This window comes from Thalassophryne amazonica, chromosome 8 (genome assembly GCF_902500255.1).
Source record: "Thalassophryne amazonica chromosome 8, fThaAma1.1, whole genome shotgun sequence".
Classification (NCBI taxonomy): domain Eukaryota; kingdom Metazoa; phylum Chordata; class Actinopteri; order Batrachoidiformes; family Batrachoididae; genus Thalassophryne; species Thalassophryne amazonica.
In genome coordinates, this window is record NC_047110.1 from 49042931 (window position 1) to 49066489 (window position 23559).

Consider the following 23559-nt stretch of genomic DNA (forward strand, 5'->3'; position numbering starts at 1 on the left):
TTGCTTTTCTGTAAACCTGTAAAAAACAGGGCCACTGCGGATGAGTTGTTTAACATCATTGACACTTACTTGAAAGATGCTGATTTAAAATGGGAGGACTGTGTGGGAATCTGCACAGACGGCGCTCAAGCCATGGCTGGGAGACGGGGAGGGCTGCAGGCGCTCATCAAGCGCGTCTCCCCATACGTGCAGTGGACGCACTGCATGATACACGGAGAGGCGCTCGCTTCCAAACAGCTGAGTCCTGAGCTGAATGATATTATGACCGACGTTATTGCTACGGTAAACTTCATCAAAACACGACCTGCCAAAGCCCGGATTTTCTCTGCCTTGTGTGAGGAGATGGGCTCCGACCACACAGCTGTACTGTTCCACAGCGAGTCTCGGTGGCTGTCACGGGGGAAGGTTTTGTCCAGGGTGTTTGAATTGCGGGATGAGATCAAAATCTTCCTGGAGGAGGAGGGTAATGAGCTTGCCCACAAGTTTAAAGATAACAACTTCCTCATGAAGCTCGCATACCTGAGTGACATGTTTCAAAAACTTAATGAACTTAATCTGCAGATGCAGGGCACCTAAGACACACCTCCCACAGCTGGCAGATAAAATCACTTCATTCACAAGAAAATTAGGGATGTGGGAGCAGCAAGTTACGGGGGGGAATATAGACTCATTTGAAAGCTTGAAGTCATTCACTGATTCAAACAAGCTGCAGAACACAGTGATCCCATGCATGAAAAATCACATCTCTGCCCTTAAAACACAATTCCAAAAGTATTTTCCAGTGCAAGATTCATCAAAATATGACTGGATCAGAGACCCCTTCAGTGCAACTCCAGCTGATGACTTTAGCACAGCAGAGGAAGAGCAGTTCATTGATGTCACCTCAGATTCAAGGATGCGACTGGAGTTCAAGTCCAAGACATTGTCTGCATTTTGGATTGGAGTGGAGAAGGAGTACCCACTGCTGGGCAGGAGAGCCTTGACCACACTCCTCCCTTTTGCCACATCCTACCTGTGTGAGATAGGTTTTTCTGCTGTTGCCTCCATCAAGACAAAGTACAGATCAAAACTGGACATTGAAAATGAACTGAGAGTGGCTGTCTCACAGCTGCACCCAAGACTGGGGAAAATCTGTGACACAAAACAAGCCCACTGTAGCCACTGACTTATTGCAGGGCTGGAAGAAAACATATTCAAGATGTTCAATGTTTTATTCACAGGGAAATGTTCATCCTCAGACATTCAGAATTTTAAAAAACAGTTATAAGCTGTGGTTGTTATTATTTCTACAAAAGTTCAAAGTTTCATTGAGGTTTATTCTATATAAACAATAGCAGTTTGTGACTGAGTGTGTTTGTCATACATTTACATGTTGGTGTGTATGGTCAGGGGTAGGGGGGGCCTGAGACAATTTTGATTGGCCAAAGGGGGGCCTGGCAGAAAAAGTTTGGGAACCACTGGTTTAGTGGATTTGTTTTTTTTTTGTGTGTGTGTGGGGGGGGGGGGGGGGGGGGAGAATTAGCATCAACAATTAGCTCGTTTAAATCGTCGTCCATCAGAAAAACAAACTGCCATGTTTAGCTAAACGCTACTCCCCACTAGTCGTGTGTGGGTGGGATTCGCAGCGTGCAGTGGTACAAAACGTATGGAACCAAATTTGCACGGTAAGTGGAACGAATAATCCATGTCACATGACATACAAAGCACCAATCAAATGACAAGGACCCACTCAGCCATTACATAAAAGTCAATGGACACTTAAACACTAGCTCCTTTAAAAAAAAAAAAAAAAATGCCTAAGGGACCATTTCCAATTTAAAAAATATTCCCCAGTATATACACACAGTTTCTTTGGCTCTTGTGGCTAAAAGATGTTATAAAAGCAAACTCCTACATTTTACCTCATCTTGCCAACCAGCACACTTACCTTCACAAATCAGTACCTGTTTTGCTGTGATGTGGTGATGACTATTAGCGCTGCAAATGTGCTGTTATTTTAGTTTAACTGACATCCTGCACAGACTATTTCATGGACAGATACAGATTTATATGAAGTTATGTTCCTCATAATCCTTTCTTAAGTTATTTTAAGTTTTAAGATCTTCAGTCTTATTTGATGAAGTCTTTCCTGCTCCACACAGAGAACATGGGGATTACCGAGCACAAAGTACATTCATATTCATTGCAAAAATGATTATGTTGTTGTTGAACACATATGAAATGTATATTTGTGTTTTTGGTTTGTTTTTTTGTTTTTTTTGGTGTGCTTTTTAAAGGTTACCATATATTATAGTCGGAGATACACTTAACGTATGTTTCAATTTCAATTTATTTTCATTTATATAGCGCCAAATCATAACAGAGTTGCCTCAAAGCGCTTCACACAGGTAAGGTCTAACCTTACCAACCCCCAGAGCAACAGTGGTAAGGAAAAACTCCCTCTGAGGAAGAAACCTCAAGCAGACCAGACTCAAAGGGGTGACCCTCTGCTTGGGCCATGCTACAAAACATAAATTACAGAACAATTCACAGAACAATTCACGGATGAATATACAAGAAATGCATTTGGCGCACAGGACAGGAGGATCGCCAACACGAACACAACTCCCATCTCTGGATGGAGCTGCACCTTAAACGGAGAAAAAAAACAGAATCAGGCATCAGAAAGACAAGAAATACTGTATAATTTGTCAGCATTAAACAACAAGAAAAACAGAGTAATACTAAGGTGATCGCCGGCCACTAGCCCTAAACTTCACTAAAAGATCCAGAATTTAGGTAAAGTTGAGGCCGCGGCCCGCTCCATTTACTAATAAAATGAATTAAAAGAATAAAAAGCGTAAAATAAAACTGTATCAGTATGCTAGCCATATGAAAGGGAAAATAAGTGTGTCTTAAGTCTGGACTTGAAAGTCTCCACAGAATCTGACTGTTTTATTGACACAGGGAGATCATTCCACAGAACAGGGGCACGATAAGAGAAAGCTCTGTGACCCGCAGACTTCTTATTCACCTTAGGGACATAAAGTAGTCCTGCACCCTGAGAACGTAAAGCCCAGGCCAGTATGTAAGATTTAATTAGGTCAGCTAGGTAGGAGGCTGCCAGTCCATGAATAATTTTATAGGTTGGTAGCAGAACCTTAAAATCTGATCTCACTGGGACAGGAAGCCAGTGAAGGGATGCCAAAATGGGTGTAATGTGGTCAAACTTTCTGCTTTGTGTCAAAAGTCTGGCTGCAGCATTTTGAACCAATTGGAGACCCCTAATGCTAGACTGCAGTAAACTGGAAAATAGAACATTGCAGTAGTCCAGTCTAGAAGAGATAAATGCATGGATCAGGGTCTCAGCATCAGCCATAAACAGGATGGGACGAATCTTCGCTATATTTCGCAGGTGGAAGAAAGCAGTCCTAGTAATATTTCTAATGTGGAGGCCAAAGGACAACGAAGGATCAAAAATTACCTCAAGGTTCCTCACTTTGTCAGTGTGATGTATGACACACGAGCCGAGTCTGAGTGTTAACTGGTCAAATTGATGCCGATGTCTCACTGGACCAAGAACCATCATTTCAGTCTTATCAGAGTTTAAAAGTAGGAAGTTTCTAGACATCCAACTTCTCACTGCTGCAAGGCAATCTTCTAAGGATTTTATGTGAACGAGATTACCAGCAGTTATCGGCATATATAACTGAGTATCATCTGCATAACAGTGAAAGGTAATCCCAAAATGCTGCAGTATGTGCCCAAGGGGTGCAATATAAAGGGAGAAAAGCAGGGGGCCTAAGACAGACCCCTGTGGAACTCCAAATTTCATGTCACTAAGGTTAGAGGTAGTGTTACTGTACAAAACACAGTGAGAACGACTGGTCAAGTATGACGTCAGCCATGCAAGGGCACTCCCAGTAATCCCAAAATGATTTTCCAGCCTATCAAGTAGAATATGATGATCCACTGTATCAAATGCAGAACTGAGATCTAACAGCAACAGAACCGTAGTGGTGTCCGAATCCATTGTAAGCAGAAGATCATTCACCACTTTAGTGAGAGCCGTCTCTGTGGAATGATATTTTCTAAAAGCAGACTGCAGTGGCTCAAAGAGATTATTCTCAGTAAGATAGTCTACGAGCTGCCGTGACACCACTTTTTCCAGAATTTTAGAGAAAAATGATAGATTTGATATCGACTGATAGTTTGTCAATACACTAGGGTCAAGATTAGGTTTCTTAAGTAATGGTTTAATCACTGCAGATTTGAAACATTTAGGAACAGATCCAGAAGTTAAAGAAATATTAATAATTTCCAGCACACTCGGCCCAAGAGTGGGCTACAGGTCCTTAAACAGTTTTGTTGGTATAGGATCAAATAAACAGGTTGTGCTTTTTGTTGACATTACGAGTTTTATTAGCATGCCTAGTGAGATACTGTCAAATTCTGTAAATCTAGGTAATACCTCAGTAGTGGCGCCCACATCAATTGCAGGGTGTAGTGGCTGGATTATGGCATGCCGGGATATGTTTAACCTTTCTTCCCAAAGTAATCCAGGAAATCTTGTGCTGTAAAAGGAGAGCGAACTACAGGTGGTTGTCCATGCAAAAGTGTTGCCACCCTGTCGAACAAGAACTTTGAGTTATGCTTGTTTTTGTTGATCAAATCAGAGTAGTAAGTCCGCTTTGTAGCCAATAATGCATGCTTATAGTCTAAGATAGCATCACGCCACGCAAGGTGAAATACTTCTAATTTTGAACGACGCCATTTCCGTTCTAGACCTCTTGCTTTATGCTTGAGGTCACGCAGATAATCGTTGAACCAAGGTGACTGTGATTTGGGGGAGCACAGTTTTAACACAGGTGGTGCAATCATGTCGAGTGTAGTTTTGAGCACTGAGTTTAAACTATCCACAAGTCTGTCTACTGACTGGGTGTTTGTCACATGTGAAGCTAAGACATCAGGCAGTCTAGCTTCGAGTTCAGTCTTAGTTGAGGAGTTGATGCATCGGCGTAAAGATATATAAGGTTGTTGTTCCACTAAACACGGCAGCGAAACTGTAAACTTAATAAGTGAGTGATCAGACACCACTGATGTAAGAGGCATGATGTCAATATTCGTGACAGCAATACCACGTGCGAGAACCAGATCCAGGGTATTTCCACTCATGTGCGTCGAATCCCGAATGCATTGCCGAAATCCTAATGCATCCACAATTTCCATAAATGATTTGCAGAGGGGATCAGAAGGCTTATTTATATGAATGTTAAAGTCACCAATGATCAGAATGTTATCTACAACACCCCCGCCTTGCTTCGCATCACGAGGGACATGACTAAATGTATATGCTGGTGGGCAGGCCTCATTTAAGGGGAGGACAGCTGTAGGTTTAAGCCAGGTTTCACATAGCCCAATCATATCTAAGTGATGATCAATAATTAGATCATTGATCAACAATGATTTTGAGGACAGTGATCTTATGTTAATGAGACCCACTCTAAGGACCTCAGTGGTGTTGACAGTTGAATTGTTTGGGTTTAGGGGTGGTTCCAGAGTAGCGTATATAAGATGCCTAGAAGTAGGTTTGGGTTTAAGACATTCCACGCGCGTTGTAGGTAGCAGACACGAAATCTTTGCTATTGCTGGAACAACCACTGGGCCATCCTCAATTTCAGCATCATCCAATATAGTAATGGGTATTAAGTTTGGAAAGCATATCCCTCTATGATTTTTATGGACACGACTACGGAAGCAGACCACAGTCTCAACTTGTTGAAATTCCCTCCCTAGCAAATAAACTGCACTATCACCATAGTGGATTTTCTGCACTAAATTTCCCACTAAGCTAATAGATTCCACATCCACATTTGCCATAAGCCTTGCAGGGTCTCTAATCACCTGTTTTGTGGCCTTCTGTAGATTCCTAATGTTACCCTCCCTGTAGAGCTCTCGCAGACAAGATGGCGGCACCTTCCCCAGTAGGGTGGAGGCTGTCCGGCATCAGCAAGCCACAGTGGCCCCAGAACGAAGGCCAGTTATCAATAAAGCTAAAGCCTTGCTGTCTACAAAACTGTGCCAGCCACCTATTTAATGATGTCAGCCTGCTAAATGCCTCATCAGTACCCCGGGAGGGGAGGGGACCAGAGACTATTAATCGATGCCGACACATCTTTCTGGCAAGGTCACAAGTCCTCTCTATGTCCATTTTTATGACCTCTCAGTGCTTCATCCTGATATCATTGGTGCCAACGGGAATAACTAGGTGACTATATCTCATGTCATGTTTCTTCGTCTGTCTTCCCTTCTGCAGCGTCAGCACCCTAAGATGAGATGCAATGTCGGGAGCTCTGGCCCCAGGAATACATTTAACGTCAGCCGACGTCTGTAACCTGACTTTGCGGGTGATAGAATCCTCTATCACTAAAGTCCGGTGTTTCGGCCTGGAGACAGGAGTGGAAGTCACTCGTGGGCTCAGAGAATTCACATCTGGCAAATCCAAGGGGGAGAACCAATTCACAGTTCGCACTGGCGAGTGTGATCGGGGTGCCACAACCGGGCACCAAGCCCTACGGGGCTTCCTCCGCCTAGCCACAGTTCGAAAGCCATCCTCCACAGCCGGCGTTTCTAAGCCGATGCTAATGGGCTCGCTAGCCGGCCCAACACTAACCTCATCTGGAGTGCCCGTAACATCTAGCTCCACTACGCTAAGAAGCTGCTCTAACTTACAGACACGGCTCTCTAAGAGAGCCACTCTATCTTCCAACATCACGCAGGATTTACGGAGGGTGTAAAGTATAAGTAGTGTACTTTGTGCACTAAGAAATTCAAAAATGTAGCCAAGCAAACACGAGCTAACCAATAATGGATAAGCTAACCACTCCTAAGGCTCACACAGATGCAGATAAATGAATTAAAATTCACAGCAGTTACACTGAAAAACTAACAGAAGTATTAAACAGGTAGAAAAGAAACAGCTATAAAAAGTAACAACGGAGAGGGGAGGTGTCGACCTAGCTAGCGAATGCTAACCGCTAGCGAATCACAACAGGACTGTTGTTAAATAACGTTCAGAGTAGATATAGTTAATAACCAGAAGAGTGCTAAACAGAAATAAAAGAAGCGTATACAACCGTGTGAAGTTCAGAGTGGGGTCACAGCAACAAACACTCCGTCAGAAGCAAGTTGCCAGATCTGTATGTATGTTGGACTATGTGTGCAGTGAGGCTTTTCCACAATAAGATTATCTTCGTCCTAACTGTACCACAATGCCTGCTTTGTTTCAAGGTGAGGCTAAATGGCTGCTGCAGTCTGGGCTGGTGATCCTGTTGCCTCATGGCTATGATGGAGCAGGACCTGAACACTCTTCCTGCCGTATGGAGCGCTTCCTGCAGGTGCATGGACACGCATGGCATGCTACAACTTCATGACTCAACAAGATCGTCTTGGATGTATAAAAGAAGGGCTTTTGTTTGTTCATTTGAGCTTTCCTGTCTGCAAAACGTGGCACAGAGCAAAACTAAAGCAAAAAAAAAAAAAAAAGTTCTGAAGGGAATATCAGTTAGTAAATACAATAAATGGACTGAATTTTTATCGTGATTCTTCATCTGAAATAGAGATTCAAAGCAGTTTACAATGTTGCCGTTCACCTGTTCATGGCCTCAAATTCACCCATCAGTGGCAGCATGCTACCATGCAAGGCACTTAGCTGCTCATCTTGAGCAGCTAAGTGCCTTGCATGGTAGCTGATTAACATCACTTTGAGCAGATGGAATCAGTTAATCAGTGAAATCACCTAGTGGAGTGGATGGTTGCAAAGAAAACCTGCACCTCTCTGCCCTTTCTGGAATCAGTTTGAGACCTCTGCTGTAGACCATCACATCGCACTGTACAAGTGTTCTTGAACTTTTTAAACAAAATCAGCAGATGAAACATCAGATAGAAAGAAATAAACAGTACAAACCCTGAGGTTTAGTGGTGCCGGTGCCTTTTCCTGGTTTCCACATTGTGAAGCAGGTGAGGGTCAACGATTCCCATTAAGACAGGACGCTAGTCAGCCATAAGGTCCTCCTTCAGCCAAAGCCACTACCCATTTACAGCTGGGTGGACTAGGACAATGCAGATGAAGTGTCTTCTGCAAGGACATAGATAGGTAACATGAACAGAAATTAAACCCAGGTTGACATACTGGTAGTCTAACTTCATGGAACTATCTGCTCTATGGGAAGAAGCTGTGTTCAAAGTGCTTTAGTACTGTATTTGCCATGTTCGAGTGTTGTTATTCCAGATACGGGGTAGTCAAACTAGTAGACATTGATGTAAAAACAACATGTTACACAGACAACAAGACATCCAGACTATTGCAGTGTCTTGTTGCCACCAGCTAATATTTCAACTCCATTTGTCTTCAGATGATGTCATTTATGCCAAAGCTCTGGTACATTTGCTAGCCCCAGAAGAGCATACATCTTTGCAGAAAGCCATATTTCAGTGTCTCATCTAATTCCTGAGTTATGGCCATTAATGTATTTAAGATAATAATCTCAGATCTGACCTTTACATGACCTGTGCTGCTATGTGATGGTCCAGAGGTTTAAGATGCTGGTGTGTGACTAAAGAATGCTCTGTGCAAGTCTGCCTCAAACTTTGCACATTGTCCTTAATCTCCAAATTTCTTTCGGTGTGTAGCGCGCCTTGCATGGCACCATACTGATGTGTGTGTGCGCACGTGCGCGTGGCTGTGTGTGCGCACACGTGCGTGCGTGCGCACAAGAGAGTGAGAAGATGAGGCATTGTTGCAAAGTGGTTTGCACATCTACATCAGATGGAAAAAATGCTGTTGAAATGCATTTCATTTCTCATTTATCCACCAAAGTGAACTGAAATTACTCTTTGAGTTTAGAAGATATTGCTATGGACAGTAGTTGATGACTTCTGATTTGGCGCTAACCCTTGACCAACGATCTGGTAAGGACCTGTGTTGGGAGAGGACCGTCTACTGAGTTTATACATAAAATTTTATTGAAATGGCTTATTGCATTTTGGTGTTATCACTGCAGAAAGACAGACAGACATGGCCATTCGAGAAGCATCTTTATACTTCGTGGTGAATATCAAATTTAGCTGACTTAAACAGCATGGATCTGTTTAAAAGCAGTTAATGGTTTTAAAACCATTTGGCAGTGCTTTAAAACTCTATTCTTTGTGTAGAAAACTTTTAAAGCAATTGAAACCTGATCTAACACCAAGTTTTTAAAAACCATCTGTCAGTATTGTGAAGCCATTTAAAAGCAGTTTATTCTATCATAATTGGCTCTTGAACAGCAGAGTCTCACATTAATATATCAGGTGAGATATTCTTTTCTGAAATTCGGTGATGTCAGTTTGGCTGTACACTACAAGATGTTACAAATTTTTGTTGCAGAGTTACAAGTTGGAAATCTGATCACATTTGCTGTTTTATGCCTGGTTTATGCATTGTTGTTGCACATTTGCCTGAATAGTAAATGATTGCCTTCTGGTTTTTCTTGTGCCTGTTAGATGTGCGACAGTAAAGAGGAGGGTGTAGATGGTGATAATGTGAACATGGCCGTGGTCAACCCCACCACTCCGGCTCAGTACTTCCACTTGCTGAGGAGACAGATGATCCGGAACTACCGCAAACCCCTCATAGTGGTCGGACCCAAGACGTTGCTGAGGTTTTCTGTAAGCATTGTAATTATTATAAAGAAGAAACACTTTTACTGTTTACTGCCTCTTTTTAATGGTCCAATAATGATTTCTCCCTCCAGGGGGCAGTGTCCACTCTGCCTGAGCTGGCACCAGGAACATTTTTCAGACCGGTGATAGGTGACTCCTCTGTCTCAGCAGAAAGGTGCAGAATTCACCACACGATGATGGTCATAAAAATCTGTAGACTTACAGCCAAGGCTGTAAAAATTTTGAAAATGATGCAATTTCTCTGATTTTGCAACTATAATTAAAAGGAATTTTTTTAAAAATCCCATTAACCATTTGAGAATTGCAAACATTCTCATGTGTAGTACCTCTATTTCAGAGCCCATATCTAATTTGACAAACTAAATATTAGTATTACTTTTAATGCAGAACATCACTTTTACTGCCAGATTTTATTTTATTATTTATTAGATAAGTCAGAGATTGAACACATGAACATTTACCAGTCACTGTGTACTGTACATCTTGGACTTCACATAAATCAGTCAGTAAGAAATACAGCCAGTATGATAGACCTGTCTAGAGTAGGCTGTTCTCAAACACTGATTGGCTGTGTAGATTAGTGAGGGAATCCACCAATTCACCCAGAAAACTCTGAAGGAGTTACAGACCTCTCTGGCTTTAGTTGGAGAAACTGTGCACAGTGAAACTTCTGTCTGTTGCTTTGACTGTTGTACATTTTCAAGAAGTCTCATAAACATTTTTTCATATTTCATATTTTATGACTTGTAAGACACTGTAATTCTTCTGAAAGCTGACCTTCTAAACCTTACGCAGAGCCTCTTTCTTTTTCCAAGCAGTGTCCAGAAGGTGGTGCTGTGCTCAGGGAAACATTACTATGCCCTGCTGAAGCAGAAGGAGGCTTCAGCAGCCAATCAAAACACTGCACTCATTCGCGTGGAGGAATTGTGTCCCTTCCCACTGGAGGCACTGCAGCAGGAGCTCAAAAAATACCCCAGTGCCAAAGGTAGCGTGGCCCTGCATTTTCAGATGTTTTTCTGTTTTGTGCAGGTTTTTACTACCTGTTTACAAAGTAAGGTGACTTGATTATGACAATATTAACGATCACACATCTAAAGCTAAGGAACACTCTCATGTTGTAAACATCTCTTGTTTTTCACCTGAGTAGAATTTTGAGGGAAAAAATGAATTTACTTCATTTTGGAATAAGGCTGTAACATAACAAAATGTGGAAAAAATGAAGTGCTGTAAATACTTTCCAGATGCACTGCCATGGACCTGAATGTCACTACTCACTGCACTTTGCCACATCTGATTTCATATGACCCGATGTATCTACTATTCAGTACAAATAAATAAATAGATCCATACATATATTTTCTATATCCGCTTACAACAATTAAGGGTCATGGGGGGCTGGAGCCTATTCCAGCAGCCATGGGGCATGACGCAGGGTACACCCTGGACAGGATGCCAGTCTATCGCAGGCCTAAATATTAGCAAAATACATATTTGATTTGCAGTAGGGCTGCTGATATTTTCGTTGTCAATTAATCACTGGATTTTTATTTATTTATTTATTCAGTCTCTGTTTTTGTTGGTTTTTCTAAACCAAAATCTGCATTGATCAGTTGGTATTTAGACAGTGTCAGTTTTATGGGTTTTTTTGTAATTTTGCCTCTACACCACCACAGTGGAGTTAAAATAACAGTTAAGATGTGCTTTTGCGCAGAGATTCAGCTTTAATTCAAGGGGTTGGAAAAGAATGCCACTGTAACCATTTGAGTTTCAGCCAATTCTATACATAATCCTTCTATTTTCAGGTGCCATAAATAATTGGAAAAGTAATATTCAGTATTTCAGAGTCTTGATTAAGTGCTTGTTCTGTTAGACCTCAGTGCTGCTTTTGATACTGTTGACCATAAAATTTTATTACAGAGATTAGAGCATGCCATAGGTATTAAAGGCACTGCGTTGCGGTGGTTTGAATCATATTTATCTAATAGATTACAATTTGTTCATGTAAATGGGGAATCTTCTTCACAGACTAAGGTTAATTATGGAGTTCCACAAGGTTCTGTGCTAGGGCCAATTTTATTCACTTTATACATGTTTCCCTTAGGCAGTATTATTAGACGGCATTGCTTAAATTTTCATTGTTACACAGATGATACCCAGCTTTATCTATCCATGAAGCCAGAGGGGACACACCAATTAGCTAAACTGCAGGATTGTCTTACAGACATAAAGACATGGATGACCTCTAATTTCCTGCTTTTAAACTCAGATAAAACTGAAGTTATTGTACTTGGCCCCACAAATCTTAGAAACATGGTGTCTAACCAGATCCTTACTCTGGATGGCATTACCCTGACCTCTAGTAATACTGTGAGAAATCTTGGAGTCATTTTTGATCAGGATATGTCATTCAATGCGCATATTAAACAAATATGTAGGACTGCTTTTTTGCATTTGCACAATATCTCTAAAATTAGAAAGGTCTTGTCTTAGAGTGATGCTGAAAAACTAATTCATGCATTTATTTCCTCTAGACTGGACTATTGTAATTCATTATTATCAGGTTGTCCTAAAAGTTCCCTGAAAAGCCTTCAGTTAATTCAAAATGCTGCAGCTAGAGTACTGACAGGGACTAGAAGGAGAGAGCATATCTCACCCATATTGGCCTCTCTTCATTGGCTTCCTGTTAATTCTAGAATAGAATTTAAAATTCTTCTTCTTACTTATAAGGTTTTGAATAATCAGGTCCCATCTTATCTTAGGGACCTCATAGTACCATATCACCCCAATAGAGCGCTTCGCTCTCAGACTGTAGACTTACTTGTAGTTCCTAGGGTTTGTAAGAGTAGAATGGGAGGCAGAGCCTTCAGCTTTCAGGCTCCTCTCCTGTGGAACCAGCTCCCAATTCAGATCAGAGAGACAGACACCCTCTCTACTTTTAAGATTAGGCTTAAAACTTTCCTTTTTGCTAAAGCTTATAGTTAGGGCTGGATCAGGTGACCCTAAACCATCCCTTAGTTATGCTGCTATAGACTTAGACTGCTGGGGGGTTCCCATGATGCACTGAGTGTTTCTTTCTCTTTTTGCTCTGTATGCACCACTCTGCATTTAATCATTAGTGATTGATCTCTGCTCCCCTCCACAGCATGTCTTTTTCCTGGTTCTCTCCCTCAGCCCCAACCAGTCCCAGCAGAAGACTGCCCCTCCCTGAGCCTGGTTCTGCTGGAGGTTTCTTCCTGTTAAAAGGGAGTTTTTCCTTCCCACTGTCACCAAGTGCTTGCTCACAGGGGGTCGTTTTGACCGTTGGGGTTTTTCCGTAATTATTGTATGGCTTTGCCTTACAATATAAAGCGCCTTGGGGCAACTGTTTGTTGTGATTTGGCGCTATATAAATAAAATTGATTTGATTTGATTTTAAACTTGATTTACATAATTTGTCCATAAATATAGACTGTATGGTCAAGTCATGTCTGTAAGCATGCAGGAAATGGAAATGCCACATCCACAACACCATGGAACCACCACGGATCCTGAATGGCAACCATCCAGGCAGACAACTCATCCATTCCCACATCTCTAAAATAACCATCTACAGTATCTGCTGTCATCAGGTGAATCATGGGTGTCCTCTTGGGATACTACTGGGGTTCTAAACACTGAGGCACCTGCATCGTGGATCATGCACAGAGAAACAGATCACATGGCCAAAATGTTGTAGCTGACACTTCCTCAGAATGCAAGTGATACTCCTCATCTTAGTGTCTTAGTAACCGCTATATGGTAACCACTGTATGGTGGAAGACTAATGAGGAAAACCTCCAAGACAGCTGTCATAGACTGTCTCATAGACTTTTGTGGAACGTTCAGCTTTTATCTATTGTATAAACAGTTGTATAACTTCGTGGTCAAGTGGAACAGTGAAAGATTTTCTTGCAAAGATGATGTAAAATTTCAATTCAGAAAGCACATGGGAGACTTGAGGCTGGATTTGATCTGTTTTATTGTATTAAAGCTGAAAGTCTACACTGCAGGCACATGTTGATTGTTTCATTTCAAATCCATTGGGATGGTGTACAGAGGCAAAATACAGTTATGGTTAGAAGTTAATGATGTCTTTGAACTGTTCTTTTGCCAGAGTGGAATGGCTATACAGCATACAGCACAAGGGTGAATTTATTTTGGATCTTCTCTAATCCACACAGGGTCAAAATTATGCATACAGGCTCAAATATATGCATACATCCCCAGTAATATTTGGTTAAATGTCTCATAGCAAGCTGTACCTCGACCAGACACATTTGGTTGCCATCAACAAGCTTCTGACATAATTCGCTTGTTGCACACTGCCATGGCTCCTGCCGTCACAAGTTAAAAAAATTTTCACCTTTTGTTGCTTACTACAGTGACAAGAACAAACTGGATGTTTTATCCTCAACAAGGAGTATAAACAGACAGCAAGAGTTGGACTATTTAAGTGCAGAGAGTCGTCTGGTCTTGAACAGGTAAACGTGCATAATCTATGCATCGTTCTCAAACTGTGGTGGTACACGAGCGCCCTCTGGTGGTATGCTAAGTCAACCGAACTAACTCATTTTTTATGGTGTAATCAAGTGACCTCCTTTATTGCAAATAAGGTTGAGGCTAACTCAACAATTTTTCATTGAATCACTACAACCAAACGGTGCAGACTATTCATAATGGAAGATTTAACGGCTTTATGGCTTTGACACTTAATGAAACTGATCTGACATTGCTCGCTGCTGAAAGAAAAGTGAAATGAAGCAATGCTTCATAAGAGCCAGATTCTGCTCTACAAACAAAGTGAAATGAAGCAATGTTTCACAAGAGTCAGACCCTACTAATACATGCTTCAAATACTGAGTTTCAAAACATTTCTGCTGTAACAGACAAATGTGGCAGAGAGCAATTACAAACTGACAAAAATCTCCCACATGCATGTAGGCCTGTTATGTTACATGTGCAAGGGCCGTCGTCGTTAATGCATCTGTTACATTCATCCATCCATTTTCTTCCGCTTTATCCGGAGTCGGGTCGCGGGGGCAGCAGCTCAAGCAAAGCCGCCCAGACCTCCCGATCCACACACACCTCCCCCAGCTCCTCTGGGAGAACCCCAAGGCGTTCCCAAGCCAGCTGAGAGATGTAGTCCCTCCAGTGTGTCCTAGGTCTTCCCCGGGGCCTCCTCTCAGTGGGACGTGCCCGGAACACCTCTCCAGCGAGGCGTCCAGGGGGCATCCGGAAAAGATGCCCGAGCCACCTCAACTGACTCCTTTCGACGTGGAGGAGCAGCGGCTCAACTCCGAGCTCCTCCCAAGTGACCTCACTCGGGAGGCATCTATTACATTATTCCATATATTCCATTATTGTTCTATACCATCCCTCAATTGAGGGTTTTATCTGAAATTCAGTTCTGAAGAATATTTTTGCTGGCACAAAATGTCATAATATTATACAGTTGTTTTTTGTTTTTCCTGATATACATCAGTTACCCGGCCACTGGGAAGACCTAGAAGAAGGGAGACAGTGTCAAGTTCAAGCTCCTTCTTCAGAAGCTTTTTACATCTCAAATGAGACATCTTTCCAATATTTCTGTATTTTTACACAAGACCATAAACAGTGAGTAAGATTACAAATTGCCATCCTACATTTAAGGAAAAATGGAGAAACATCCTTTCTATATTTGGAGAGACGATTTGGAGCAACATGTGTCCTATGCAGTATCTTAAAGGACATGTCGCACCAAAATCACAATTTAGATTTCGGCTGTTAATGGCCAGCTGATGATCTGTCAGGATTACTTTGTGCACTTCCATGACCGGTTTCAAAGTATACGGCATTCACAACAAACAGCTACGGAGATGTCCGAAAACAAAATACTTATGAGTACTCGGGTGTTTCTGACAAGTGACTTCGCAACTAGAAGCGTCCCAGCATCCACTTCAGTGTAATGCAGCTGATAACATTAAGAACGGAGGCACAGATCAATTCCAAAATTGACATAAGTGTGATGTCATGTTATGATGACTCATTTTTAAGTGAAAACTGTTAATTTTGATGGAGTCACGGTAAAAGCTGTGGCTCTAAGAAGGTCGATGTGCACCTGCATGGCCATGAGCCATCAACGCAGCCTGTCCATCTCTGCTCCGGGATCAGTTTTGTGCATGATTAATTATGTGTGTTGATATCAATAAAATCTAAAAAAAAATACATCTTCTGCCGGGGGAAAACGAGTATCTCGTCAGTTGCACAGCGCGCGCACACAGAGCGAGCTTTGCAGGCACACATATACACACACATTCCAGCTCCAAATTTACACTCACAGTAAAAAAAAAAAAAAAGAAAGCAAAAGAAATCTAGCCACAAAACACAAAAGGGGAATATGTCACACTCACCGTCATTGTGGATTAATTTCCAGATGTAAACTTCACACGATGAAAGAAACGCGTGTGAGATCGCCAGCTGCAGCTCTGCCTCTCTCACTCTCGCTCGCTCGATTGTGGCACGTACATTAGTGATCATGAACTCCTGGAAATAATGTATTGTAACTTTTTCCAATGTAACAAATCCATCTCTGTGTCCAGGCAGTCTGTTAAAAACAGTGTGAGATGTCCCGCGTCCATGTACATAGCTTCAGTAACCAGCATCCACACAAACAGCATGTCACTTTAGGTTCCAAAATCTGACACACTGAAAAAGTTAAGAGTTTCGGGCTGAAGTGGGTCGTTTGCTGTCTGTAAATCTGAGCCATCACGTTCGAACAGCAGCTCAGAAGCTTCGTTTTTGGATGGAGCAGGTTTGTCTGTCACTCATTGAGATGTTTCTGTTTTTCTTAAGTGCATCACACGCTGAAAAATGCAGAGAATTGCCGAGTGAAACGTTTTCCGGAAATGCACCTTCTAACGCTTAGTGTGAGAGGAATAAAATATATCAGAAATCACTAATTACTAGCACGTGTGCAGAGACACTTACAATCATGAGTACTTTTACGTTGTCGTACTAACTGGGACGTTAAAAAAAGGTGAGACGTCCTTTAAGTTGCATCACTCTTGTCCGGTGACACACTGTTATTTTCCTTTGCAAATATAGTCATTTTTATAAGCAAACCCTCCACTTTCAGAGCCCTTTAAGTATATATAAACAAATTACACCGCACTCACGATTAAAAGGTGCCAAACATAAACGAAAACTATAAAAGAAAAAATGTCTGCACACTTAAATCCTTTATATATTTATTTAAAGGCCAAGCTTTCGGTCGACAGACCTTCCTCAGGGCTCAGTCCCCTCAGGGCTCAGAGCCCTTTAAGTAAAAAGACAAGCTAATTATAAGGATTTTTAAAATGCAAATCATCACTTTTACAGCCAGTTTTCTTTCAACAAGTCAGGGGAGGAATACATGAACATTTTTTTAAATAGATAAATTCACAGACATGGTGTCCATTATTTCTTTAGTAGTTCTTGCAGCTTTTGTTTAGCTCACACTGCAGTAGCTGTGCTCTCTGGAGTCGCTCTTCCATCCCTGTCACAGACACACTTCACTAAATCTTCAAATCGTTTGCAGCCTCTTGTGGGTTTTGTGCAGCTGCAGTCTGGTTTCCCAGTGGATTCTGATTTTTGACAGGAGTATCTGGAATTAAATCCCTTTCTTTTTTCAGAGTTTTAATTTTTAAAACTGCGTCTTCATTCCTTTCCTGTATTACTTGAGTGTAGTGGTCAAATGACAGCAGCTGGCACTGGTATTGGAATTTTCTTTTCCAGGCTGCTTTCAGTACCTTTTCCTTTGTTGTTTACTGAAGAAAGTTCGCCATGATAGATGATGGGGAGTTGTCAGAATCCGATTTCAACGTTAAATTCGGTGTGTTCACTGTGTTTGTCGGTCTAAACAGGTCAAAACAAGCTCTTTTTTCAGGAGCTGTTTGATAAACTGAGATGGCACTGCTCTCCAGTCTCTGTCAGGCTGAAAGTATGGATGTTCCATCGGTTGCCACATCCTCTGGTGTTAAAGTGATAGCTCCATTTTCCAGCTTTATATTGCTTCGATTCTCTCTTCAGCTCCTTTAATTCTCTTTGTGTTGTTATCTCATCTCATCTTCAATCGCTTACCCGGGATCAGGTCATGGGGCAACAGCTCCAGCACGGGACCCCAGACTTCCCTTTCCCAGGCCACATTGACCACCACTGAGTGGGGGATGCTGAGGTGTTCCCAGGCCAGTGGTGGAGATATAAGCTCTCCACGTAGTCCTGGGTCTTCCACAGGGTCTCCTCCCAGATGGATGTGCCTGGAACACCTCCCTGGAAAGGCGCCCAGGAGGCATCCTTATCAGATGCCCGAACCACTTCAGCTGGCTCCTTTCAGCGCGAAGGAGCAGAGGCTCTACTCCAAGCTGCTCATGGATGACTGAGCTTCTCACCCTATCTGTAAGGGAAACACCAGCCACCCTCCTAAGGAAGCCCATTTCAGCCACTTGTACCCATGATCTAGTTCTTTCGGTCATGACCCAACCCTCATGACAACAGGTGAGAGTAGGAACAAAGATTGACCAGTAGGTCGAGAGCTTTGCCTTTTGGCTCAATTCAGTCTCAGACATGATGACAGAACGAGGCAGAAGAAATGTGACCCAGCCCGGAGGAAGCCTGGGGCCCCCGTCTGGAGCCCCACCTGGAGGGAGGGCCCGTCAGCGAGCACCCGGTGACTTACCACGGAGCTCAGTTGGGCACAGCCCGGAAAGGCAATGTGGACCTTCCATCTCGAGCGCCTTGGGGCAACTGTTTGTTGTGATTTGGCGCTATACAAGAAAAAAGTTGATTGATTGATTGATCTCCACACTGTGGGCTCACCACCTGCAGGGGGACCCGCTGGTGTCGGGTGCGCTGTCCCATGTGTGGCAGTGAAAGTCGAGGGCTTTGGTGGACCAGAACCAGGCAGCAGGGTCTAGCTCTGGGGGGTGTGTTGTCTCTTTTTCTGTTTGTGATGAATGTCTCTAATGCCGATTTATTTCTTCTTTAAATGACGTAAACTCAGTTTTTCTCTCTGTTTTAAAGTCTTGGATTTCCTTGAGTGTATCTTTCCCACCCGCGTGTATCACATCAGCCACTTCCACCTCTGTGTGTTCTTCCTCTGTGCTGGACTTTTACCAGGGTTTGACTGAAGGGAGGAGTGTTGTCCTCTTGACCTTCTTCTCCAGTTCATTTCTGTTTCATGCCGTCATCTATGGCTGGATCAGTTTCTGTATATTTTTTACTTCATTTGTTGTCAGTCCTCTGAAGGTCAGACTTTTAGTTTGGTTAAAATCCTGCAGATATATTTTGTGTGAATTCATTATGAAAAACAGTTAATCATGGTGTCTTTTTGATGTTACCACACAGAGTTTATCTGGAGCCAGGAGGAACCACAAAACATGGGTCCCTGGTCTTTTGTTGCTCCCAGGTTTGAGAAACAGCTGGCCTGCAAGGTACACAAAGTTCAAGTAAAATAAGGACTTCCATGTTATGAAATGTAGCGGTGAAGAAATTGTTGACAATACACTTAACAGATCTGTCTCCGATCTCACACAGCTTCGGTTAGTCAGCCGTCCTGCCCTTCCTGCTCCTGCTGTTGGCATCGGGACTCTCCATCACCAACAGCAAGAGGCCATTCTCACTGCTACCTTCTCATAAAGGCTCAGACGTGTTAGTTTCAGGTGTTCTTTATGTGCATTGGCCAACATTAGCCAGACTAAGTTGGAGCACCTAGATCAGCTGCAGGTGCAGAGTAACAGCAGAAGCAAGATAACCACATGAGAAGACACGAAAATACAGAGAAGAAGAAAATATGTGGCTCTGTGACAACAAAACAAAAATGGTTGAAAGTTTTCATAACAAATTACTACATTTCAGGAACCATACTTTTTTAAAACTATTCTTATGGAATGATTCATTTCACTTAGATGCAATCTGATAAAATTCTTTGTTTAATGTAGACATTCATTATCCACGATAAGTTACAATAAGCCAAAAGTGGTGTCGGTCACCTTCACATACATATTTAATAATAATTTAAAAATAACAAAAAAATGCGGATCTTCTTCAGATTTTTGCCTGGTGTGCTGCAGCACATTGATGCTGTGTCTGCTCACCTTTTGGTTACCACTTGGGGGCAGCACCACATACAGTCGCAGAAAGTACACGGTAACAGAAGGCCATAAGAACAAGCCAACTGTTGTTTGCATAGCATAAATGGCATAACTTTACTGTTCTGACCTGGTATGAGGAACATTAAGTTCATATGGGTACATTTATTTGTTGTAATGGCCACCACTAGTAGATATGTTGATTTTGTTTTTACCTTGCAACGTTAAATGTTCCTGTGAGAAGTCTGATGAGAGCCACGTGATGACCTTTTAACTTTTATGAGCATTTGGAGGCGTGGAAGTAGCAATGAAACAAGCTTAACTGATTTACAATATTAAAACTGAGCCATTGACTGTTTCATAGATCAATTCAGGACTCTGTTACATTAAAATAGGTTTTCCATTCATATGTTAATAATTACACCCTTACTGTCATGTCAAGTTTGAGCACCATTATGTCGCCATGCTGCACAGGAGTAAACATGTCAGAAAGGTTAGGGTGAGATCACCTCAAAAAAAAAAAAATATCCTGTGATCCCCTGTAAATCTCTAAATGTGTAAACAGATACAGTTGTACTACACATAGTGAAGTGTGTTTGTGCCTTAAAACCCAACAACAGCAGAAAACAAAATTTACATTTCAGCAACTATTAGTGCTTCCCAGTTGCAGACCTGCTGCATGGCAGACACATGAGACCATCACATAATGTATGGTTTTTAAAATGAACCAAAAAAAACAACAAAGGATGTGTTACAGTGAATACATCTGTGTGTACAAGGTTACAGCAACTGGACATCTTGTTGGGTTTTCAAAATATTTCACCACTTATCCAAGTGACTTTTTCAGACTTCTGAAGCGAAACGTCCAGTTTGCTGAAGGGTAAACTTTTAGCTGTTTGTACTTGTATAATCAAATATGGGGCCCGGTTTTATAAAGCAGTCTAATCTTGTGTAGTCATCTAAACTCACTCAGTCGACTAATCTTTTGACATTAGTCATTGCACAAAGCTCTTAGTTGACTAAAGTTTTTAGCCTGGCTTAGAGGAGGTTTGCCTCAAAAAATGGCGGCTATCATGTACCACCGCTTGATGGAGCAGGAAGAAAGGAGATCCTTGGAGTGGGAGCTGTTTTTTTTCCAGGACTGGAATAATCCATTGGAGATGTTTACGGACACCGAGGCCAGGACCACTTCTCCTCTGGTGCAGCGGATTCGCCCATGTTTGTAGCAGATGACCAACCTGGAAGGAAACAAAACTGTAACACGTTGGAGGCGCTTCTTGGCAACGCTACTGGCAAGGCCGCTTATGCCCGTAAAACTCGTCAACTGACGTTAGACAGCTAATCTACAAATTTAGCCATTGATGTGAAATGGAAATTAGACTGCTAATGTTGGGTGACTAACCTTAGCCGACTAAGTAAGCTTAGTAGACTAAAAGATTAGACTTGCTTTATGACACCGGGCCCGGGTCTTCATGTACTCGTAATTGAATGTAAAACCTGGATTGTCCGTGTTTGCTTCAAGGTGTGCTTGTTTATTTGCCCATGTCATACATCATGCCTGTCACAATGGTGAGAGGGGAAAAAACCTCTAAAAAAAAAAACATTAGTTTATCATCCTTGATATCAGAACAAAGTAGTGAGGGAGGATGAATTTTTTTGTTTCGTCTTAGAAACAGTTACATACGTCATTTGAAACCTGAAAAATGACACATACGGCACCTGCATGCCAAGTGAGGAACTGAAAATATCAGATATTTCTTAAATAAATTTTGTTTCCATCCTGAATACAGTCATTGTACTGCATGCTAGTAGCGTGATAAACATGCATACTGTGTGTGAGTGAGACGGAGCAACTGACTGTGGTTGTCAATGACAACAAGCCGCAAGTTCCAGGCCTGGCTCAGTAAACTTTGGCCACTGTTGGGCAAAGCATACTCACCACCTGTGGCACAGGCTGGTTCTTGCACCACCTGTACCGCCATTAATGACATTTGCCAAGAAATAAAAAATTGATGCGGGCCAATTTCGGCATGCGGGCAGGGATGATAAACTAATGTTTTTTTATGGAGCCTAATGTGAATTCAAGCTGAATGTCAACTACCAGGGACTGTCCAACTTGTGTTAGGTCTGTCAGCTACTTGTCCTTTGTGAAGATTTGAAATTTACATAATCTCACTTTTCTGTTAAGTAATTATCAGTAAATTATTTAAGATTTTTTCTGGAATTAATATGAGATTATGAGTATTTTGGCCACTGTTAAATATATTTTGATCTATTCATTTAAATATTAAGTGATGCTGAACTACAGTTTACATCTGTTACCATTGTGAAGCAGAATATTTAATTTTGAGTGCTGTCTTGGGTTAAGAAGATATTGATGATATTACGTTGCACCACTTTGGACTAAGACCCACTTGAGCCATATCATCGTTTAGGGCCCCTTCACACATAGTACGCATAAGTACAAATCAGGGTGAATCACGGCAGAACAGCTCATATGAGCGAACCACGGAAACATTGAGCCACTGGGCAGGCATGAACGATGCGGCTGCGACGGTTTCGTGCTCGCAGGAATACACTGCGAGCAGCAGCGTGAAATAAAAAAAAAAATACATGCCACCCACAGGATTCGAACCTGAAATTTCCAAAAGCTCTGATTGCCAGCCAGAAACTTTACCACTGAGCTACCATCACTGTCCTGTAAAAGCTGCAGGAAAATGCCTGATATCAAGAAGGACATGGACATATTTAAAACAAAATTAAACCACACACCATATAAAAACACCACATTTTATTGAATCCCTCTTATCAAGTGGGCAATACAAGTATGATCCGTCTGTTCCTCTGTAGATGACCCATGTTCACAGACGTACAGTCATGAAATGGCATGAATGAGAAGCAGTGTGCTCTTACCATGTCCACATCTGCTGGTGGCATGTCCGGCCTGACGCGTGTCTTATGGACGGCGCGCCGCAGGACAGACACCGCGTCATGTGGAACAGAGCTCACATGGGTGATGTGACATTCAGATCACCCGCTGCATGTTATGATCTGATGGTCCGTTTCACCTGGGGTAGCCTGTCAATGTGCGTGGCATGCGCTTGTTCACTGCAGCCCACTGCAACAGCAGTATATGTTTTTATGTATGTCCATGTGAGGACAGCAAGCACACGTGCATGTCCGTCAAAACACGGTACGTGTTCTGCAGCTGTGACATTCAGAACCAGAGATCTCGACACTTGCAGCTGTCGGTGGACACACCCCCTGTCAGTCCAGTGCACACACCAACACACCATCTGTACATCCGCATATCAGCAGCTCATGCAAGTGCCCCCCAGCACACCATGTGTTCACGGAGCTGGAATTTGGTCGACACCTGCCACGAGAAGGTTCGACGGGCTCTCAGAGCGCACACTCTGTCTTTCAGCCGCTGGTGTGCGCAAATAGTTGTAGCAACAGGTGTACGAGGCATTGGAGGCAGCTACGATTTTACATTTCTATATGTTTACATTTCATTCCTGCTTCATGCCCAATTAGACCACTATGTACTCCGCGTGACGGGGCCCTTAATGGTGAGTGAAATCCTAAAATCTGAATGACTGAAGGACTGGTATAAAAATACCAAGTTGGAATATTCAGTTAAAATGTTTCCAAATAAATTCTTTTAATTTTTTTTTTTTTTTTTTTACTTTTGTGTATAATTGTGTAACTCTGCATATGTAAGGTTTGACCTTAA

The 23559-nt window shown here is 42.2% G+C and overlaps 1 protein-coding gene across 2 annotated transcripts in view; it reads left to right on the top strand.

The window, feature by feature from the left end:
• The window catches only part of dhtkd1 (dehydrogenase E1 and transketolase domain containing 1), a 72920-nt gene extending 50445 nt beyond the window's left edge, over positions 1-22475 (top strand). The window contains exons 12-17 of one of the 2 annotated variants that reach the window (XM_034176159.1): positions 7270-7376; positions 9523-9687; positions 9774-9856; positions 10518-10687; positions 19081-19166; positions 19270-22475. In XM_034176159.1, coding sequence (XP_034032050.1) covers positions 7270-7376; positions 9523-9687; positions 9774-9856; positions 10518-10687; positions 19081-19166; positions 19270-19371 — 713 coding nt within the window. In that variant the 3' untranslated portion in view covers positions 19372-22475. The remainder of the gene's footprint in view (positions 1-7269; positions 7377-9522; positions 9688-9773; positions 9857-10517; positions 10688-19080; positions 19167-19269) is intronic. The other variant, XM_034176160.1, reaches the window with a different exon arrangement.
• Positions 22476-23559: the final 1084 nt, after the last annotated feature.